Here is a 15,007-nt window from a genome sequence, read left to right on the forward strand (position 1 = left end):
AGCAAAGTTCTTAACCCGAGGTACTATTTCTGGGTTAACGGGGTCTGTAACCTGAAGTGTCTGCAACCTGAAGAGTCTGTAACCCGAGGTACCACTGTACATGGAACTCTACCGGACTGATAGTGCCTACACTAGAAACATATATGGTTCACAGGAAACCATGGTCCACAATACATCTCTAAAGCCAGCTTTAGAAACAGAAAATGCATATACAAGGAGAATTTGTCTCACAGGAAAAGAGGCCCGTTTAATTCATGGAAAGTGTATAATAATCAACAGTGACAATATGCTAAAGCCCTGAAGTACATGTCTGATTCTGTGACATCTGGTTATATGGAACTGGGGGCTTGTGCCGGATGGTTTAAGGTTGCCGGCTCCCTCCAGCAGGATCAGCCTCTGAGGTGCTGCTGCTCCAAGGGGAGAGAAGATGCAGGCAGCAGCTGCAGCAAGAGAGGCTTGGGGGGGGGGTGCCCCATTTTTGGAATTCCATTCTTAAAAGAGGTTCAGTGGCACCCTCTTCATTTTCTTCTCAGCATCAGCTGAAATCCAGGCCTTTTCATTCTATTTGGTTTTAATTCTGATTGTTCCATCTGCTGTAATTAGCTATTTGCTGTGTTTTTAATATTATACTTTGTGAACAGCTGAGAGCTACAGCTGAAGAGTGGCTAATATAGGTTTGAAATCAATAAAGCTGGAATAGGCTTACAAAAGATTATGGAAGCAATTCTGGGGCCAGCATTACACTTTAGGTCTCTCTAGGTACATATAAAAGACTCAAGATGAAAAAGGTTGCAAAGTCACAACAAAGGGCTACAAAGCTTTCAACATTAGGAATACAAAGTTTGGCATAAATAGAAGATGTTTATAAAGCTCTGAAAGTTTTTGTCCTTATTTATTATATCTAGATGCTTTCCTGCCCTGATATTTCTGAGCACACATGAGAGAAAGTTATCATGTTATTGCAGTAATCTCATCCAGACACAATGAGGATGCTCACAGCTCGTCTTCTGTCTTCCACAGAGAATCAGCCACCTGCAAACTGCTATTGCAAAGGGCCCACAATTCCTTTCTTCCTATTGCTCAAAATGGATGCAACACATCCAACCCTTTCGTTTTCCTCACAGTGGTTGTCAGAGTAAGACATGCCTTTTGCCAGCAGCAGAGGGCAGCATGTCTTCTCTATTCCTGAACACGCTCCAGAACCACAGAATCACAGAATGGCAGAGGTGGGAGGACAATGGTGGTCAGGATCTAGTTATAAACCTTAGCTTCAAGATGTGTAAATGCTAGCAAAGTTATAAAAGGTCATACTTCGGAAGTAGAGGTGTTGAAAATAATTATAAAATACTGACGGTATAGTAGGGGAGGGAGAGATGCCAAGGTGGGCTGCTGTTTCTTGATCATCAAGATTTTGAAAGACGCTTCTGTTTTGGAGACTACCAGTCTTTATACCAGCTACAGTCATCCTGGCAAAAATGCATGTTAATATTATATGGCAAAGAAACTGCCACAACTCACAATAAAAGGTATGTCTGACACCTACATTATTTAGCTTCCGAAGACACACCTCTTTACCCTGGCATTTGACAAATGAAATGTCTATTACCCACCTTATTACTGTGATTGTTAATTTGTTTAACACTGTTTTAAATACTGTGTTTTAATGTTATAACCTGCCCTGCGACCTTACGGTGAAGGACAGGTAATAAGCAGTTATAATACTAACGATAACAGTAGCACCCAGCTGTTACATTAGGCCCATTGTAATCAATAGACAAGTTACTTTCCAGCGGGTTTTCTCTCTCTCAGGCTCACTATCGCTAAGGCATCAGGAAGAGCTACAAGAAGGCAAGGCTGCCCTATTACTAACCAAGGCTTTTCATTTGCTTCAGGTGTTTATAACAGAATGTGATAAAGCATAGGACTATTAAGGGAACATTAGATTCTTTCTACATAATTATATTGATATTACAATAGTGAGGTATCACTGACAGCTAAAAAAACATCTGCTCCTCACCAATATTAAAAATATCTAAATGGAAGATTCATGTTCCAAGAACAGGGTGCAATATGCTGAAAACCACAACACACACATGCGAGACAAAATGAGTTAAAGAAATGTAACTTTAAAACATACAGAATCCTTTTGTAGCATATTGAACAACTGATTACTTTGAGTAATACAGAGATTGAACTGATGTGATTAAACCACTTATTTGTAATCTTCTTAGAGCAGATGGTATTTTTAGTGCCCCAGATGTTAAATTTATGGTTAAAATTATGATTACCTGTGAAGTTTTGTTGTTTCAAAAGTGTGAAAATTAAAAAAGGAACAGCATAATCTATTTTCAGTATATTTTATATGCTTTTCTTTTACATGTTTTTAATTTTCTTGACTGTTTTGAAATGTTGCAATTTTATTAAACAATGGGTTATACATTTCTTAAAATAAATAATACATGACCTGAACGCTTCATTCTGCGCGGCACCAGCTCACACTGCTTGAGACAAGTTTCTAAACCCCAGAGCAGCACCCTGCTATACAGAATGAAGTCAAAACCTCTTGGAAGGTTCACCATTAAAGCTCAGAGCTTGGAAGGTCCAGAGAAGTTTTCCTACTCAGGGACTGACACTCTAAATGTGCAATGCCAGTTATCTTAATGACATCAACCCTGGATCCAAAACAAATACAACACTCACTTAAACATTCCCTGAGCTCAAAACAGAACTCTAAGATAAAGCTGTCAGGCAAAAGACAAGACTTCATCTGTTTCAGCCATCAAGGCAAAACCCTTTGAAGACGACATTTGCGCAAACAGAGAGTAGGTATGAAAGGATGCATTCATTTGCCTACCATAAGAAAAATTCACAGGCTTTCACATCTATTGCTCTAAAAAGCCATCACCTGTAAACTGCCAAGATACTCTCATTAAAAGTTGTCAGATTCTATTCTTGATGAAGTAGTTTTCATTTCATTCCAATGACTGTGCTTGCTGAAGGCAGAATTACGGGGGTGGGGATGGGCTTTTAAGTGTCTCACAGGAAGAAAAAGGTCTTCAATAGTACAGAGCACGCCAGTCCTCTCTCAGCCCACCTTTTCCGGGACCCCCATTCCGCTTCCCCAAGTCAGGACGCTTGGCCATTTGCAAGCAATGAGGTAGACTGACCATTGCAAAGCACTGGCCAGCATCAGCACAGCCAACATGGAACCTTTGTGTCACAGGACATTTAAAAATGGAATCCCAATAAAGCTTCCTCAGATTAAGATAACCATTAAAAAGGGAAGATTAAAGGTTATGTAAAACTAGCATATGAGTTCTATTCTGAGAGTTCAAGCAAAGCAGCAAGAAGATGCTAGCATTTGTATGCATTCAATACCATAAAGTATCAAGTTGAAGAGAAAATACATCCATTTACATGCACTCGTTTTGTGTCCTGCTAAGCAAGCTAAGATATCCCAGAGGAGGCTTGAAATGAAATCCTCCCTACAAAAAGTTGCAAAGCATGGAAGTTAACATACGGCTTCCCACAAACATAGCCCTGCTGAAACTCCGTCTCTTACCTTGGTGGTTACAATGCAAAGGCAGTCCATTGCTCCACACAGCCAGTTAGTTTACTTTAAGTCCATTATTTGGCCTGTGGTTGTTTACTGAAAACTGGGGGGGGGGGGGGAGAGAGAATAAGGGGGGAAGAGGGGGGAAGAAAGAAAGGGGGGGTCACAGCATCAAGACCTGTCGCAGGATGCAGCCAAGGAAGAAAGAACCCAGAAACAGGTTGGGAAATGAGAAATGCTCCCTAGAACAAACAACTGTAGAGGAAGGGGGCTTCTCCAATGTGCTCCAAATTATTCCTGAGGTTTACAATTAACCTGCTTCTTTATGCAGTTTGATCCAGCACTCCCAGTTCTAAAGACGGCTTGATGGATGAGATTCAAAGCTGTATTTAATTAAACATATTTTGAATAAACCGCTGAATAAAAGAATTCTCTCCCTCCCCAACGAAGCATTCCAGCGAATGAAAGCTACAGTTACATGCAAAGGTTTCCCCCATTAAACAATTTCAGCATCTGGAGTCAATAAGATAACAGATGGAATATTCCATGTAGAATTTCTGAAGGGGTGGGAAGTGAAAACAGAGCTTAGGAAGACAAACAACAAAGCTTGATTTTAACTATTTTTAGCACTTGCCCGTCTTGAATGTACCAGATTTAACAGGGTGTGGCTCAAAGGCAGCACCTGCTTGCACACCAAAGACCCCCATTTCTTTCCAATCCAAAGGGCTCAGGCAGCAGGGCTGAGAATCAGTACTGAGCAAGACCGACTAGCGGTTTGTCTCTGCCTAAGACAGCTTCTGCCTATGTCCAAATGACTCCAGAATTATTATTATTATTATTGAGTAAACACTAAAAAGACTCAGCAGGGGCTGCTACAACCAGACCAACAGCACTCCTGCAAGCTTTGCTGATCACAGTGCAGGACAAAGTCACAATTTACATAAACTGTGTGCTCTATCCGGTAGACCCAGTGAGATTCATGGCCATGGCTAATTGAGGTCCATTAATTTAAAGGGGTCTACTGTGAGTGCAACTTCGTTGGCAGATGAGGAACCCAGCGACTCTGACCCTCTGGGCTACCGAGGCTGGCAGCCAGGCTGAGGAGCTCTCCTCCTCCCTCACCTTGCATAGACCAGACCGTCGTGACCTGAACGATGAAGAGATCAGAAGTTCACCGTGCAGGAACCAAGTCCATGTGTGTGTCTGCGCTAAGACTACAAAGTAGCTCCACAGGTGTGAGCGGGAGCCCCTCTTAGCACCACTGACAAAGCGTTAAGTTACCAAACTTAAAAGGAACAAGACACAGACTTGAAGGAGGAGGGATACTCAGGAGAGCCTTTCCTCCCCCTTCCTTGTCTAACTGCTGCCTGTTGAATCTTACCCTTTCTAGGTCACCAACCAGCCCAAAAACAAGAGGGACACTTTGAATATATGATCAATAGTTAAATCCCGGGATTCTGGACCAGCGCACCTTGCACCTCCAGCAAATCCCTTGCAATTTACAGAGCATCAAGCCAGCTCTCCAGACCTCTGCTTCTCCCTGAGAACAAGGCAAGTTCCTGGCTTTACTAACTCTGGTCTTCCAACAAGGTGGAACCCAAAGCCACCTAGATGCACAGGAATTTCTCAAACCTGAGACTGGCAAACACACACAAACCGCACTGGTCCAATTATGAAACTTTATTAAGAGTATACTGTGGTACCTCAGTTTTGAAACAGCTTAGTTTCCAAACAACATGGAAATTGAACACCGCACACTGGGAAGTCAGTGTTCCGGTTTGCAAACTTTGCTCCGGAAGCCAAACGTGCTCCTGAGCTTCCGTTTGTACTGATGCACTGCTAATTTGCGTGTCCGTCCGTCCGTCGTCCCCCCCGCATTGTAATGGAAGCCTTCTGTTTCCGTTCTGAGGTGATATTTGGTCTTTCGTTTTTGCTATTTTTTTCATTTTTGTGACTGTGGGACTCTTCGTTTTATGGGACTCTGACTTGCGACTTGTTTTTGTGACTAGAATCCAGTTCAGCTACTGACTGATTGTGTGACTGTGGAAATGGATAAAAGACTCCCATCCAAACAATGACTATCATCAGTGCAGGTAAGGGAAAAAAATAATTTATTTTTATCATCTACACTACTGTTTTATTTATTTTATAGTACAGTACATTGATTATTGTTTTCATTTTATGGATCAAAGGTCTTGTTTCATAGCAAAATTAACGTTAAATTGCTGTTTTAGGGGCTGTTTTTAAAAGTCTGTAACGGATTAATACATTTTGCATTGCTTTTGATGGGGAAACGCGCCTTAGTTTTGGAACGCTTTAGTTTTAGAACGGACTTCCGGAACAGATTAAGTTTGGGAACCAAGATACCACTGTATTAGAAAGAGTATACAAGGAATTTTGGGGCTGGCCTAATTGGCCAGCGGTTTATAGCCGGGTGGGTGGGGCACAGGGAAGTGTCTTGCAAAGGCAGGCGGCAGCGTCTAGGATGCGGCTTGTTTTAATAACGTGTAGCCTACGGCTGGATTTGAAAGAAGGTCCTACTACTCCTCGCACTTTTTTGGAAAAAGTCCTTCAGGCTTTTGGCTTCCAAAATCCTGCCAAGGAGAGGACTATATGTGGGGTGGGCGAAAAATTCGCCTTGGATTTCTAATTTGAACTTCCTGAAACAATATGTGAACTGAAATGCATCCTTCTTTTCAGAATCCACACTTCTCCAAATTTTGTGGTGCGTTTCCCCAACCAACAATTAAGGCAGTGTAAGACAAATGCTGATATTAGTGAAAACGACACACAAAAACACATTATGAGCCTTGCATGACAGAGCATTGCATGCATGACAGCTGAACAGAAGTCATGGGCGTGTGCCAAGTGCAATGAGCTCTTGGTCCTCCAGGTACAAGTTTCTTCAGCTGGAGAAATTGAGAAGGGGTGGGCAGATTTGAGGATGAGGCCCCCAAGGACGTGGCAGCAACATGCCACTCCCAGGATGACAGCTCCTCTGCCGTCACAGAGATGCAGGTTCTCAGGAAAGGAAGGGAATGATTCCTCAGAAGGAACTCTTGGAGGATGGAGCACAGCATGCTCACATGCTGAGCATATGCCTCTGGATTTAGAATCATAGAATAGAATCATAGAATGATAGAGTTGGAAGAGACCACAAGGGCCATCGAGTCCAACCCCCTGCCAAGCAGGAAACACCATCAGAGCACTCCTGACATATGGTTGTCAAGCCTCTGCTATTTGTGACAGGCCAGCACCCACAGTACATTAGGGATAAGTCACAGTGTGGTCCTGGAAGCAAAATTAAGGTTGCTAGGTAGAACATTGGAATACGGTACCTCCAAGGTATTTTGCATGTACGACCAGCAGAACAAACAGAGTTAAGGGATATCCATGTACCTTGGTTCTCAAACGCCTTGGTACTCAAACAACTTGGAACCCAAACACTGCAAACCCGGAAGTAAGTGTTCCAGGGTGCGAACTATTATCGGAAACCAAACATGCTCAGTTTTGAGTGTTACGCTTCCGTTTTGAGTGTTACACTGAGGTCTGTCTGTTTTTGCGTTTTTGCAGCTCTTTTTGTTTTGTTTTTGTGACTGTGTGGAACCTAGTTCAGCTGATTGATTGATTGACTGCAGTACATTGATTATTGTTTTCATTTTATGGATCAGTGGTCTTGTTAGATAGCAAAATTCATGTTAAATTGCTGTTTTAGGGGTTGTTTTTAAAAGTCTGGAACGGATTAATCCATTTTGCATTACTTTCTATGGGAAAAGGCACCTTGGTTTTGGAACGGACTTCCGGAACAGATTAAATTTGAGAACCAAGGTACCACTGTATGGATAATACAGTGCAGGAGAGAGGAGGTATTCTGGGTTCCTCTGTGCTGAGAAACATTTGGGGGCAAACCAGGATGTACAAAAGGGGATGATTCTACTTAAAACTGAAGTTAAAATCATACTGGAAGTTAATATCAAAAATGTGGAAGAGCAGCTTTTAAGCCGACCCCTAGAAGAAAGCCGCCAGGGGCTAGTTCAGGAGGAATCCTACATCCTAAAGGCAAAGCACACTTGACCATCCAAGCAGGGATAGGGTAGGACTAGGCGCAATGAACGTGCAGCAGGAACCAGCTGCCTCTCTAAGAAGGTCTTGAAAGATCATGGGGACTGTCACTTCCTACATCAAAGAGGACACGGAATCAAACAAACTAGACATCTCAGAAAGGGTAGACTCCCCCTTGGATCATTCTGAGGGGCAAAACAGAATGCTAAGCTGGAGAGACCCTCAGTTTGATCAATTTTATCACATATAACGTCAGGTGAATATCTCAACTTGAAGGTGTTAAACATTCTTAAGCATCATTTGAGAGTCGATCCTACTCCAATGTCAAACAGAGGCAGGCTGAATAATGAAGACATGCTGTTGCCCCAGAACAGAACTGAGAGAGACCGGATGGCACTGTAAGCCTTCACTGCAAACAATAAAATCCAAAAATGTATGTGCCTTTGTTTTACAGCTTCTTTTCAGATTGCTCACTTCCACCTTTGGCAACACACAGAACATTCCACATCCCTCCATAACCTCAGTGGGGCAACAGATGACAAGGTACTCTTGTGGACATTTCCACTGGAACAGACAACTATGACATACTGCTATCTCTTGATGCCACAAAAACTCAGAGAGTTTTGTAGGTTGATTAAACTGAAGGACAGCAACATTCCTGAAATTCCACCAACTAGCAAGCTTCATAAGCCTGGGTTCCCCACAGACATGGCCCTAATTCTAGTCACTGAGATAATAATAATAATAATAATAATAATAATTTATTATTTATACCCCGCCCATCTGGCTGGGTTTCCCCAGCCACTCTGGGCGGCTTCCAAAAGAATATTAAAATACTGTAATACATCAAACATTAAAAGCTTTCCTAAACAGGGCTGCCTTCAGATGTCTTCTAAAAGTCTGGTAGTTGTTGTTCTCTTTGACATCTGGTGGGAGGGCGTTCCACAGGGAGGGCGCCACTACCGAGAAGGCCCTCTGCCTGGTTCCCTGTAACTTGGCTTCTCGCAGTGAGGGAACCGCCAGAAGGCCCTCGGTGCTGGACCTCAGTGTCCGGGTAGAGCGATGGGGGTGGAGACGCTCCTTCAGGTATACTGGACCGAGGCCGTTTAGGGCTTTAAAGGTCAGCACCAACACTTTGAATTGTGCTCGGAAACGTACTGGGAGCCAATGTAGGTCTTTCAAGACCGGTGTTATATGGTCTCGGCGGCTGCTCCCAGTCACCAGTCTGGCCGCTGCATTCTGGATTAGTTGTAGTTTCCGGGTCACCTTCAAAGGTAGCCCCACGTAGAGCGCATTGCAGTAGTCCAAGCGGGAGATAACCAGAGCATGCACCACTCTGGCAAGGCAGTCCGCGGGCAGATAGGGTCTCAGCCTACGTACCAGATGGAGCTGGTACACAGCTGCCCTGGACACGGATTTAACCTGTGCCTCCATGGACAGCTGTGAGTCCAAAATGACTCCCAGGCTGCGCACCTGGTCCTTCAGGGGCACAGTTACCCCATTCAGGACCAGGGAATCCTCCACACCTGCCCGCCTCCTGTCCCCCAGAAACAGTACTTCTGTCTTGTCAGGATTCAATCTCAATCTGTTTGCCGCCATCCATCCTCCAACCGCCTCCAGACACTCACACAGGACCGTCACCGCCTTCACTGGTTCTGATTTGAAAGAGAGGTAGAGCTGGGTATCATCCGCATACTGATGAACACCCAGCCCAAACCTCCTGATGATCTCTCCCAGCGGCTGCATATAGATGTTAAAAAGCATGGGGGAGAGGACAGAACCCTGAGGCACCCCACAAGTGAGAGCCCAGGGGTCTGAACACTCATCCCCCACCACAACTTTCTGAACACGGCCCAGGAGGAAGGAGCGGAACCACTGTATGACAGTACCCCCAGCTCCCAGCCCCTCAAGACGGTCCAGAAGGATGTTATGGTCGATGGTATCAAACGCCGCTGAGAGATCCAGCAGAACTAGGAAACAGCTCTCACCTTTGTCCCTAGCCCGCCGGAGATCATCAACCAGTGCGACCAAGGCAGTTTCAGTCCCGTGATGAGGCCTGAATCCCGACTGGAAGGGATCCAAATGGTCCGCTTCTTCCAGGCGTGCCTGGAGTTGTTCAGCCACCACTCGCTCAATCACCTTGCCCAAGAATGGAAGATTTGAGACTGGGCGATAGTTGGCCATCGTGGCCGCATCTAAAGATGGTTTTTTAAGAAGCGGTTTAATAACCGCCTCTTTCAGCGGGTCTGGGAAGACTCCCTCACGGAGGGAAGCATTCACCACCCCACGAAGCCCATCGCCCAGCCCTTCCCAGCTAGCTTTTATAAGCCAGGATGGGCAAGGATCAAGGAGACAGGTGGTTGGTTTCACTCGTCCAAGCAGCCTGTCCACATCCTCGGAGGTAACAGATTGGAATTGATCCCACGCAATTTGACTAGACAGGACTCTAGCACTCTCCCGCCCCGGCCCTGCTCCCACGGTAAAAAAAGAGACACAACCGTTCACTCTTCCATGACTTCTATATGGAGAAATAAGAAGACTGTACAACTTGGAAGAAGTGAGGGAAGGTGGGCACACCCTACCTGACCCCCATTTCCAATTCTGGTGTTTCCAGCCCACTGCCCAAACAGAAAAATAATGCAGATTCCCTGCCACACAAGGATACAAGCTTGGCAACCATCACTCTTTGATTTACTGTCAAACTGACTGTACAGGAGATCTAGATTTAAGAATGGCCATCCCACTGGCTCAAGAGCCAGAGCAAACATTTTAAAGTCATACCTCTGTGGTTGGGCTAAGGCTGCTTGGCAGTGTTTCAGAAGTCACTGTTGTGCTTGGAAGGCTGGAGAAGTCCCATGTATTCACAGGCTGTACAAATTCAATCTGCTTTGAGCGATCAACACTTTTGGGATTGTCAAGTAAAGTCACTTCATAAAATTCTTGAATATCTGGAGAGTGAGAAAATATGGTTCAGCACTTGATTTTCAGAAAAGATACTGTATGCAGTTGTTGCTTTCCACTTGATCTTCCTTCCACCTTCAATTTATAATCAGATCTCCATCAGAATAAGGGAGCATCTTGTGACCAAAAACACCAGCCCCACATGGCACACACACAAAGAGACATCCTAACTGTCAGTGGCAGAACCTACAAAGCCTGTAAAGAAAGCACAACTTTAGGATATACAGCCAATTATACAAGATGGGGGGGGGGGCAGTAAATTCTTAGAATGAGAAAACCTTTCCAGGCTTTCTAGCATCTACCTGAGAGTTCCCATGGAAAATAAATGTGAAGTTGCTGAGCTTCTAACAGAAAAATTTAACTGAGATCAGGCTCCACACCTGACGACTGGAAAACAGCCGGTGTAATACGAATGACTGAAAACATAAGATAGGGGACACCTGGCTTATCAGTTGTGCATGTGAAAAGGATCTAGGGGTAGACCACAGGCGTAACGTGAGTCAACAGTGTGATGCAACAGCAAAAAATGTTAACGCTGCATCAACAGAAGTTGAGTGTCCAGATCAAGAGAAGTAATAGTCCCACTCTATTCCACCTTGGTCAGACCCCACCTGGAGTCCAGTGTCCAGTTCTGGGCACCACAATTTAAGAAGGATGCTGACAAGCTGGAATGTGTGCAGAGGAGGGCAACCAAGATGATCAAGGGTCTGGAAACCAAGCTTTATAGGGAGCAGTTGAAGGAGCTGGGTATGTTTAGCCTGGAAAAGAGGAGACTGATAAGAAATATTGCAAGGGCTGTCATATGGAGGAGGGAACAAGTTGGTTTTCTCTTGCTCTTGAGTGCAGGACTCAAACCAATGGTTTCAAGTTAAAAGAAAGGAGATTCCAACTAAACATCAGGAAGAGCTTTCTGACAGTTAACATTAATAGTAATTATTTTATTATTTGTATGCCGCGCATCCGACTTGGTTGCCCCAGCCACTCTGGGCAGCTCCCAATGGAATATTAAAAACACGATAAAACATCAAATATTAAAACTTCCCTATACAGAGTCAGAGAGTTGTTTATTTCCTTGACATCTGACGGGAGGGCGTTCCACAGGGCGGGTGCTCTTTGACAATGGAAAGAGGTTGTGGACTCTCCTTCCTTGGAGGTTTTTCAGCTGAGGTTGGGTGGCCAACTGTCATGGATGTTTTAGCTGAGATTCCTGCATTGCAGGGGGTGGGACTAGATGACTCTGGGGGTCCCTTCCAACTCTACAATTCTATGATTCTATTCTATGAAGCGGAAGCAACAGGCTTCTGCAAGGAAAAAGTCTGTCTCACAAACTATGCTCTCCAAGAGCATCAACAGGCAGACAGACAGAAGTGATCTGACTGATATTGCGTACTTTGACTTTAATTTTTTTTTTACAAGATACTTCTTCAAAGACCTTTGAGTAAACTTAGCAATCATGGATTAAGAGGAGAGGCCCTTTGTGGATTAGGAGCTGGCTAAATGGAAGTGAAAGTTTTCCAAATGGAGACACAGAAAGTGGAAACTGTGCCTTTTAAACTTGCTCATAAATGATCTAGAGTCAGGGACAAGCAGAGAGGCAGCCAAGTTTGTCTAGACACAGGAACTTGCCAAACTGAGTGAATGTGCTGCAGAAGGAGGAGGACAGCAAATGCAATTCCGTTTCAATGAGCGTCGAGGGCTGGATGTCTGCGCAGAAAGGCTCTCGGCGTCCCAGCGGGTCCCGGAGCCTTCTTCCCTCCCCAGCTGCCCGATACTCGCCTATGAGAGCCTGGAAGAGGCTGCTCTGGAAGATGCCGATGACTCTCTCCACGGAGCTCCGCAGCTGCCTTTCGTCCGCCCGGCTCAGCTTGGCGCGGTAGTCCTCCAGAAGGCGCAGGGCGCGCTGCGTGTCTGCAAAAGGGGGCACCGTCGATGCACAGGGGCTCCTCCTCGCGCCCCGCCCGGCCCTCCCCGCGGACCGCGCTCTGCACGCGCTCAGAGGCTCCCTCGCGGCGCCGCCCCCTCCTCCTCCTCCTCCTCGGCGGGGCCGGGGCTGCCCGCCGCCCTCCCGCCTCCGCCCGCCTGCCCCGCGGCGCCGCCGAGGAAAACTTTCCCGGAGGAGGCGGGCTGCCGGGCGCGCGCTCTCGCCCTTCTTCCCTCCGGCGCCTCACCTTGCTTGCGGACGGGCATGGCGGGGCGCGGGAGAGCGGCGGGGCCCGCCTTCGCCTCGCCCTCCACGCCGGCCCTGCTCCCCCGCCGGCCGGTGGGCGCTGAGGGGGCTCCTCCGCCCGCCCGCCCCTCCTCCTCCTGCTCCCGCCCGACTCCGCGCCGCCGCCGCCGCCTCCCGCTCGCCCCGCTCCGCCGCCGCCTGGGCCTCCTCCGCCTTCGCCTCCTCCGCCTTCGCCTCCGCGCTCCCTCCGGGGGGGCCGCTCCGAAATTCCAAACTTTCCAGGCAAGATGGCGTCGCGGGCCTGGCCGGCGGAGGCGGAGGGCGGGGCAGACACGCCCCTCCCGCGCCCGCCCGCCAATCCGCGCCGCCGCCCGCCGCCAGCTACCTACGGGGCGGGGCGGGACAGGTGAGAGGCGGCCGGACGGAGCCCCGCCCACCAGGCCCCTCGCGGAGGAGGAGGAGAAGCGCGCCCGAGCGAGGGCTTCCCAAGGCGCTAGTCCTCAGCGGACGGGGCGGGAACCCGCCTGGGGGGCGTCTGGAGCGCCCGAGGCAGCCAGCCCGTCGGGGGTCCCGTCTTCGCCGCCAGCCCCTTTCGACTCTTCCCGCCTCGTGGCGCCCGAGGAGCAGCCGGAGGTCCGCTGTCCCGCCGAAGCTGCTGAGAGGGAAGGGTCCCTCCATTTCCACAGTCCCCTCTTGTCCTCTCCGCCGGACGCCTTGGAAGCAGGCCGGGCCCGGGGCGCAGAGCTGGAGCCGGGACTGGGAAAGGCCCCTCTCCGCCAGTGCTCAGCTCAGCCACGGGCCTCCCTCCGCAATCTGGGGCAGGTAATGCTGCTGCTGCTGGAATAACGGCAGCGCACCTCACCCTCGCCAGCAGCCCCGGGTCCCTGCCGTGCATTAGGATCACGCTCCCCCCACCACCTTTGGAGCAAGATTTTGCTCATGGGTTGTGAGCGGCCATGAGATGGGAGGGGGTCGCTGCCAGGCCGGGTCATCTCTGCCCAAAGGGAGTCAGGTGGTGGTGGGTCTTCAGGTGGCCAGAAACCGGCCCGAAGTCCAGCACTGGTGCAGCTGCTTCCCACTGCTTGGGGGTGGGGTGGGGAGGGGCATTTGGACCCCAAAGCATGAAAATCTTGCAGCCTACCAAATGCATGCTCTGGGTTCCAGACTCTGGATCCTGCTGCTGCATTTCAGGAAAGAGAGAGCAAGTGCCTCTCCTTCAGGGGAGATAACATCTCTTGGCACAGCCTTCTTCCTCACTTCAGGGCAAGGGCCATTGTTTGCTCTCTCCACAGATGGGTTAATGTGCCTTGGGAGAGATGCCCTTGATGGCTGGTGCATCTGGAGGCTGGCCAGACCGTTGGATGGGCTGCCATGAAGGCACCCACAAGGCTTGGGCTGCTGGGCAGGGAGCCAGTCCACAACAGTATCAAGGTGATGTTCAAAATAAAAAATATAATACGGGGGGGGGGGGGGCTTGAATTAAATTTAACAGGTGTTGGATCAGCCAGTGTCAACCCCAGGACTGGAGGGAAGGAGGAAGGATGGCGGAGGTCTTGGGGGATCCAGGAACAGGAATGGCCTCTTGCTTCTGTTTCCTGAGCCAGCCCAATTTTGCCAGAGGGTTGGTGGACCACTGGATGTGATCACATATGCTGCCCCCACCTCCTCCCAATGCAAAGGCGAAAATCCAGCTTTGCCTGTAAGGGCTCACAAAGGAGAGGTTTCTGTGAGAGTGAGTGCGGGGAATAGCTGCTCCTGTGGTCGGCTGGTGGGGATGGAAGGGCTACGGCTTGGGGTGGGGCACCTGCTTGGCATGCAGAAGATCCCTGGCCCAGTCCCTGGGGCATCCCAGGTGGGCAAGGAGAAGCTCCTTTGCTGGAGAGCTGCTTCCAGCCAGGGCAGGTGATGCTGAGCTCAAAGGCTCAGTGACCTGGAGCTTCCAGAATGCTTCCCGGTTCCCAGGGAAGGAGGCAGCCCTGCCTGGGCCAACTGCCATGCGGCAGCGTCCACAGGAAGATCTTCCTCTCGTTCTTCTGCTTGGAGGCCAACGCTGAGCTGCCTCTGGATGAGGCTGGAGTTGGGTCTGGCCAGGGAGGTGGCTGAGCTGATCATGAGCAAACCTTTCCACAGCCACATCTGGGGAATGACGTTTGAGATGCTTATTTCTCATGATTGCAAAGGAAAATTCTTCTGAACAGCCAAGCTGTGCCTATGAAGCTTTGGCGTTTGTGGAGCCAGCCCCACTGGAAAGTGTTGGGGGGCAG

At 48.3% G+C, this 15,007-nt stretch overlaps 1 protein-coding gene across 6 annotated transcripts in view; it reads right to left on the minus strand.

Annotated features, from left to right (window-relative positions):
* The window catches only part of DLG1 (discs large MAGUK scaffold protein 1), a 93,104-nt gene extending 80,238 nt beyond the window's left edge, over positions 1 to 12,866 (minus strand). For 5 of the 6 annotated variants that reach the window (XM_083442024.1, XM_083442023.1, XM_083442022.1 and 2 more), the window contains exons 1-3: positions 12,745 to 12,866; positions 12,353 to 12,484; positions 10,397 to 10,563 (exon numbers count right to left, since the gene is read on the minus strand). In XM_083442024.1, the coding sequence (XP_083298150.1) occupies positions 10,397 to 10,563; positions 12,353 to 12,484; positions 12,745 to 12,763 (318 nt within the window). In that variant the 5' untranslated portion in view covers positions 12,764 to 12,866. Of the gene's footprint in view, positions 1 to 10,396; positions 10,564 to 12,352; positions 12,485 to 12,744 lie in introns of those variants that run through there. The other variant, XM_083442032.1, reaches the window with a different exon arrangement.
* Positions 12,867 to 15,007: the final 2,141 nt, after the last annotated feature.

The sequence above is a fragment of the Podarcis tiliguerta genome (genome assembly GCF_965153285.1).
Source record: "Podarcis tiliguerta genome assembly, chromosome: 5".
NCBI lineage: Eukaryota > Metazoa > Chordata > Lepidosauria > Squamata > Lacertidae > Podarcis > Podarcis tiliguerta.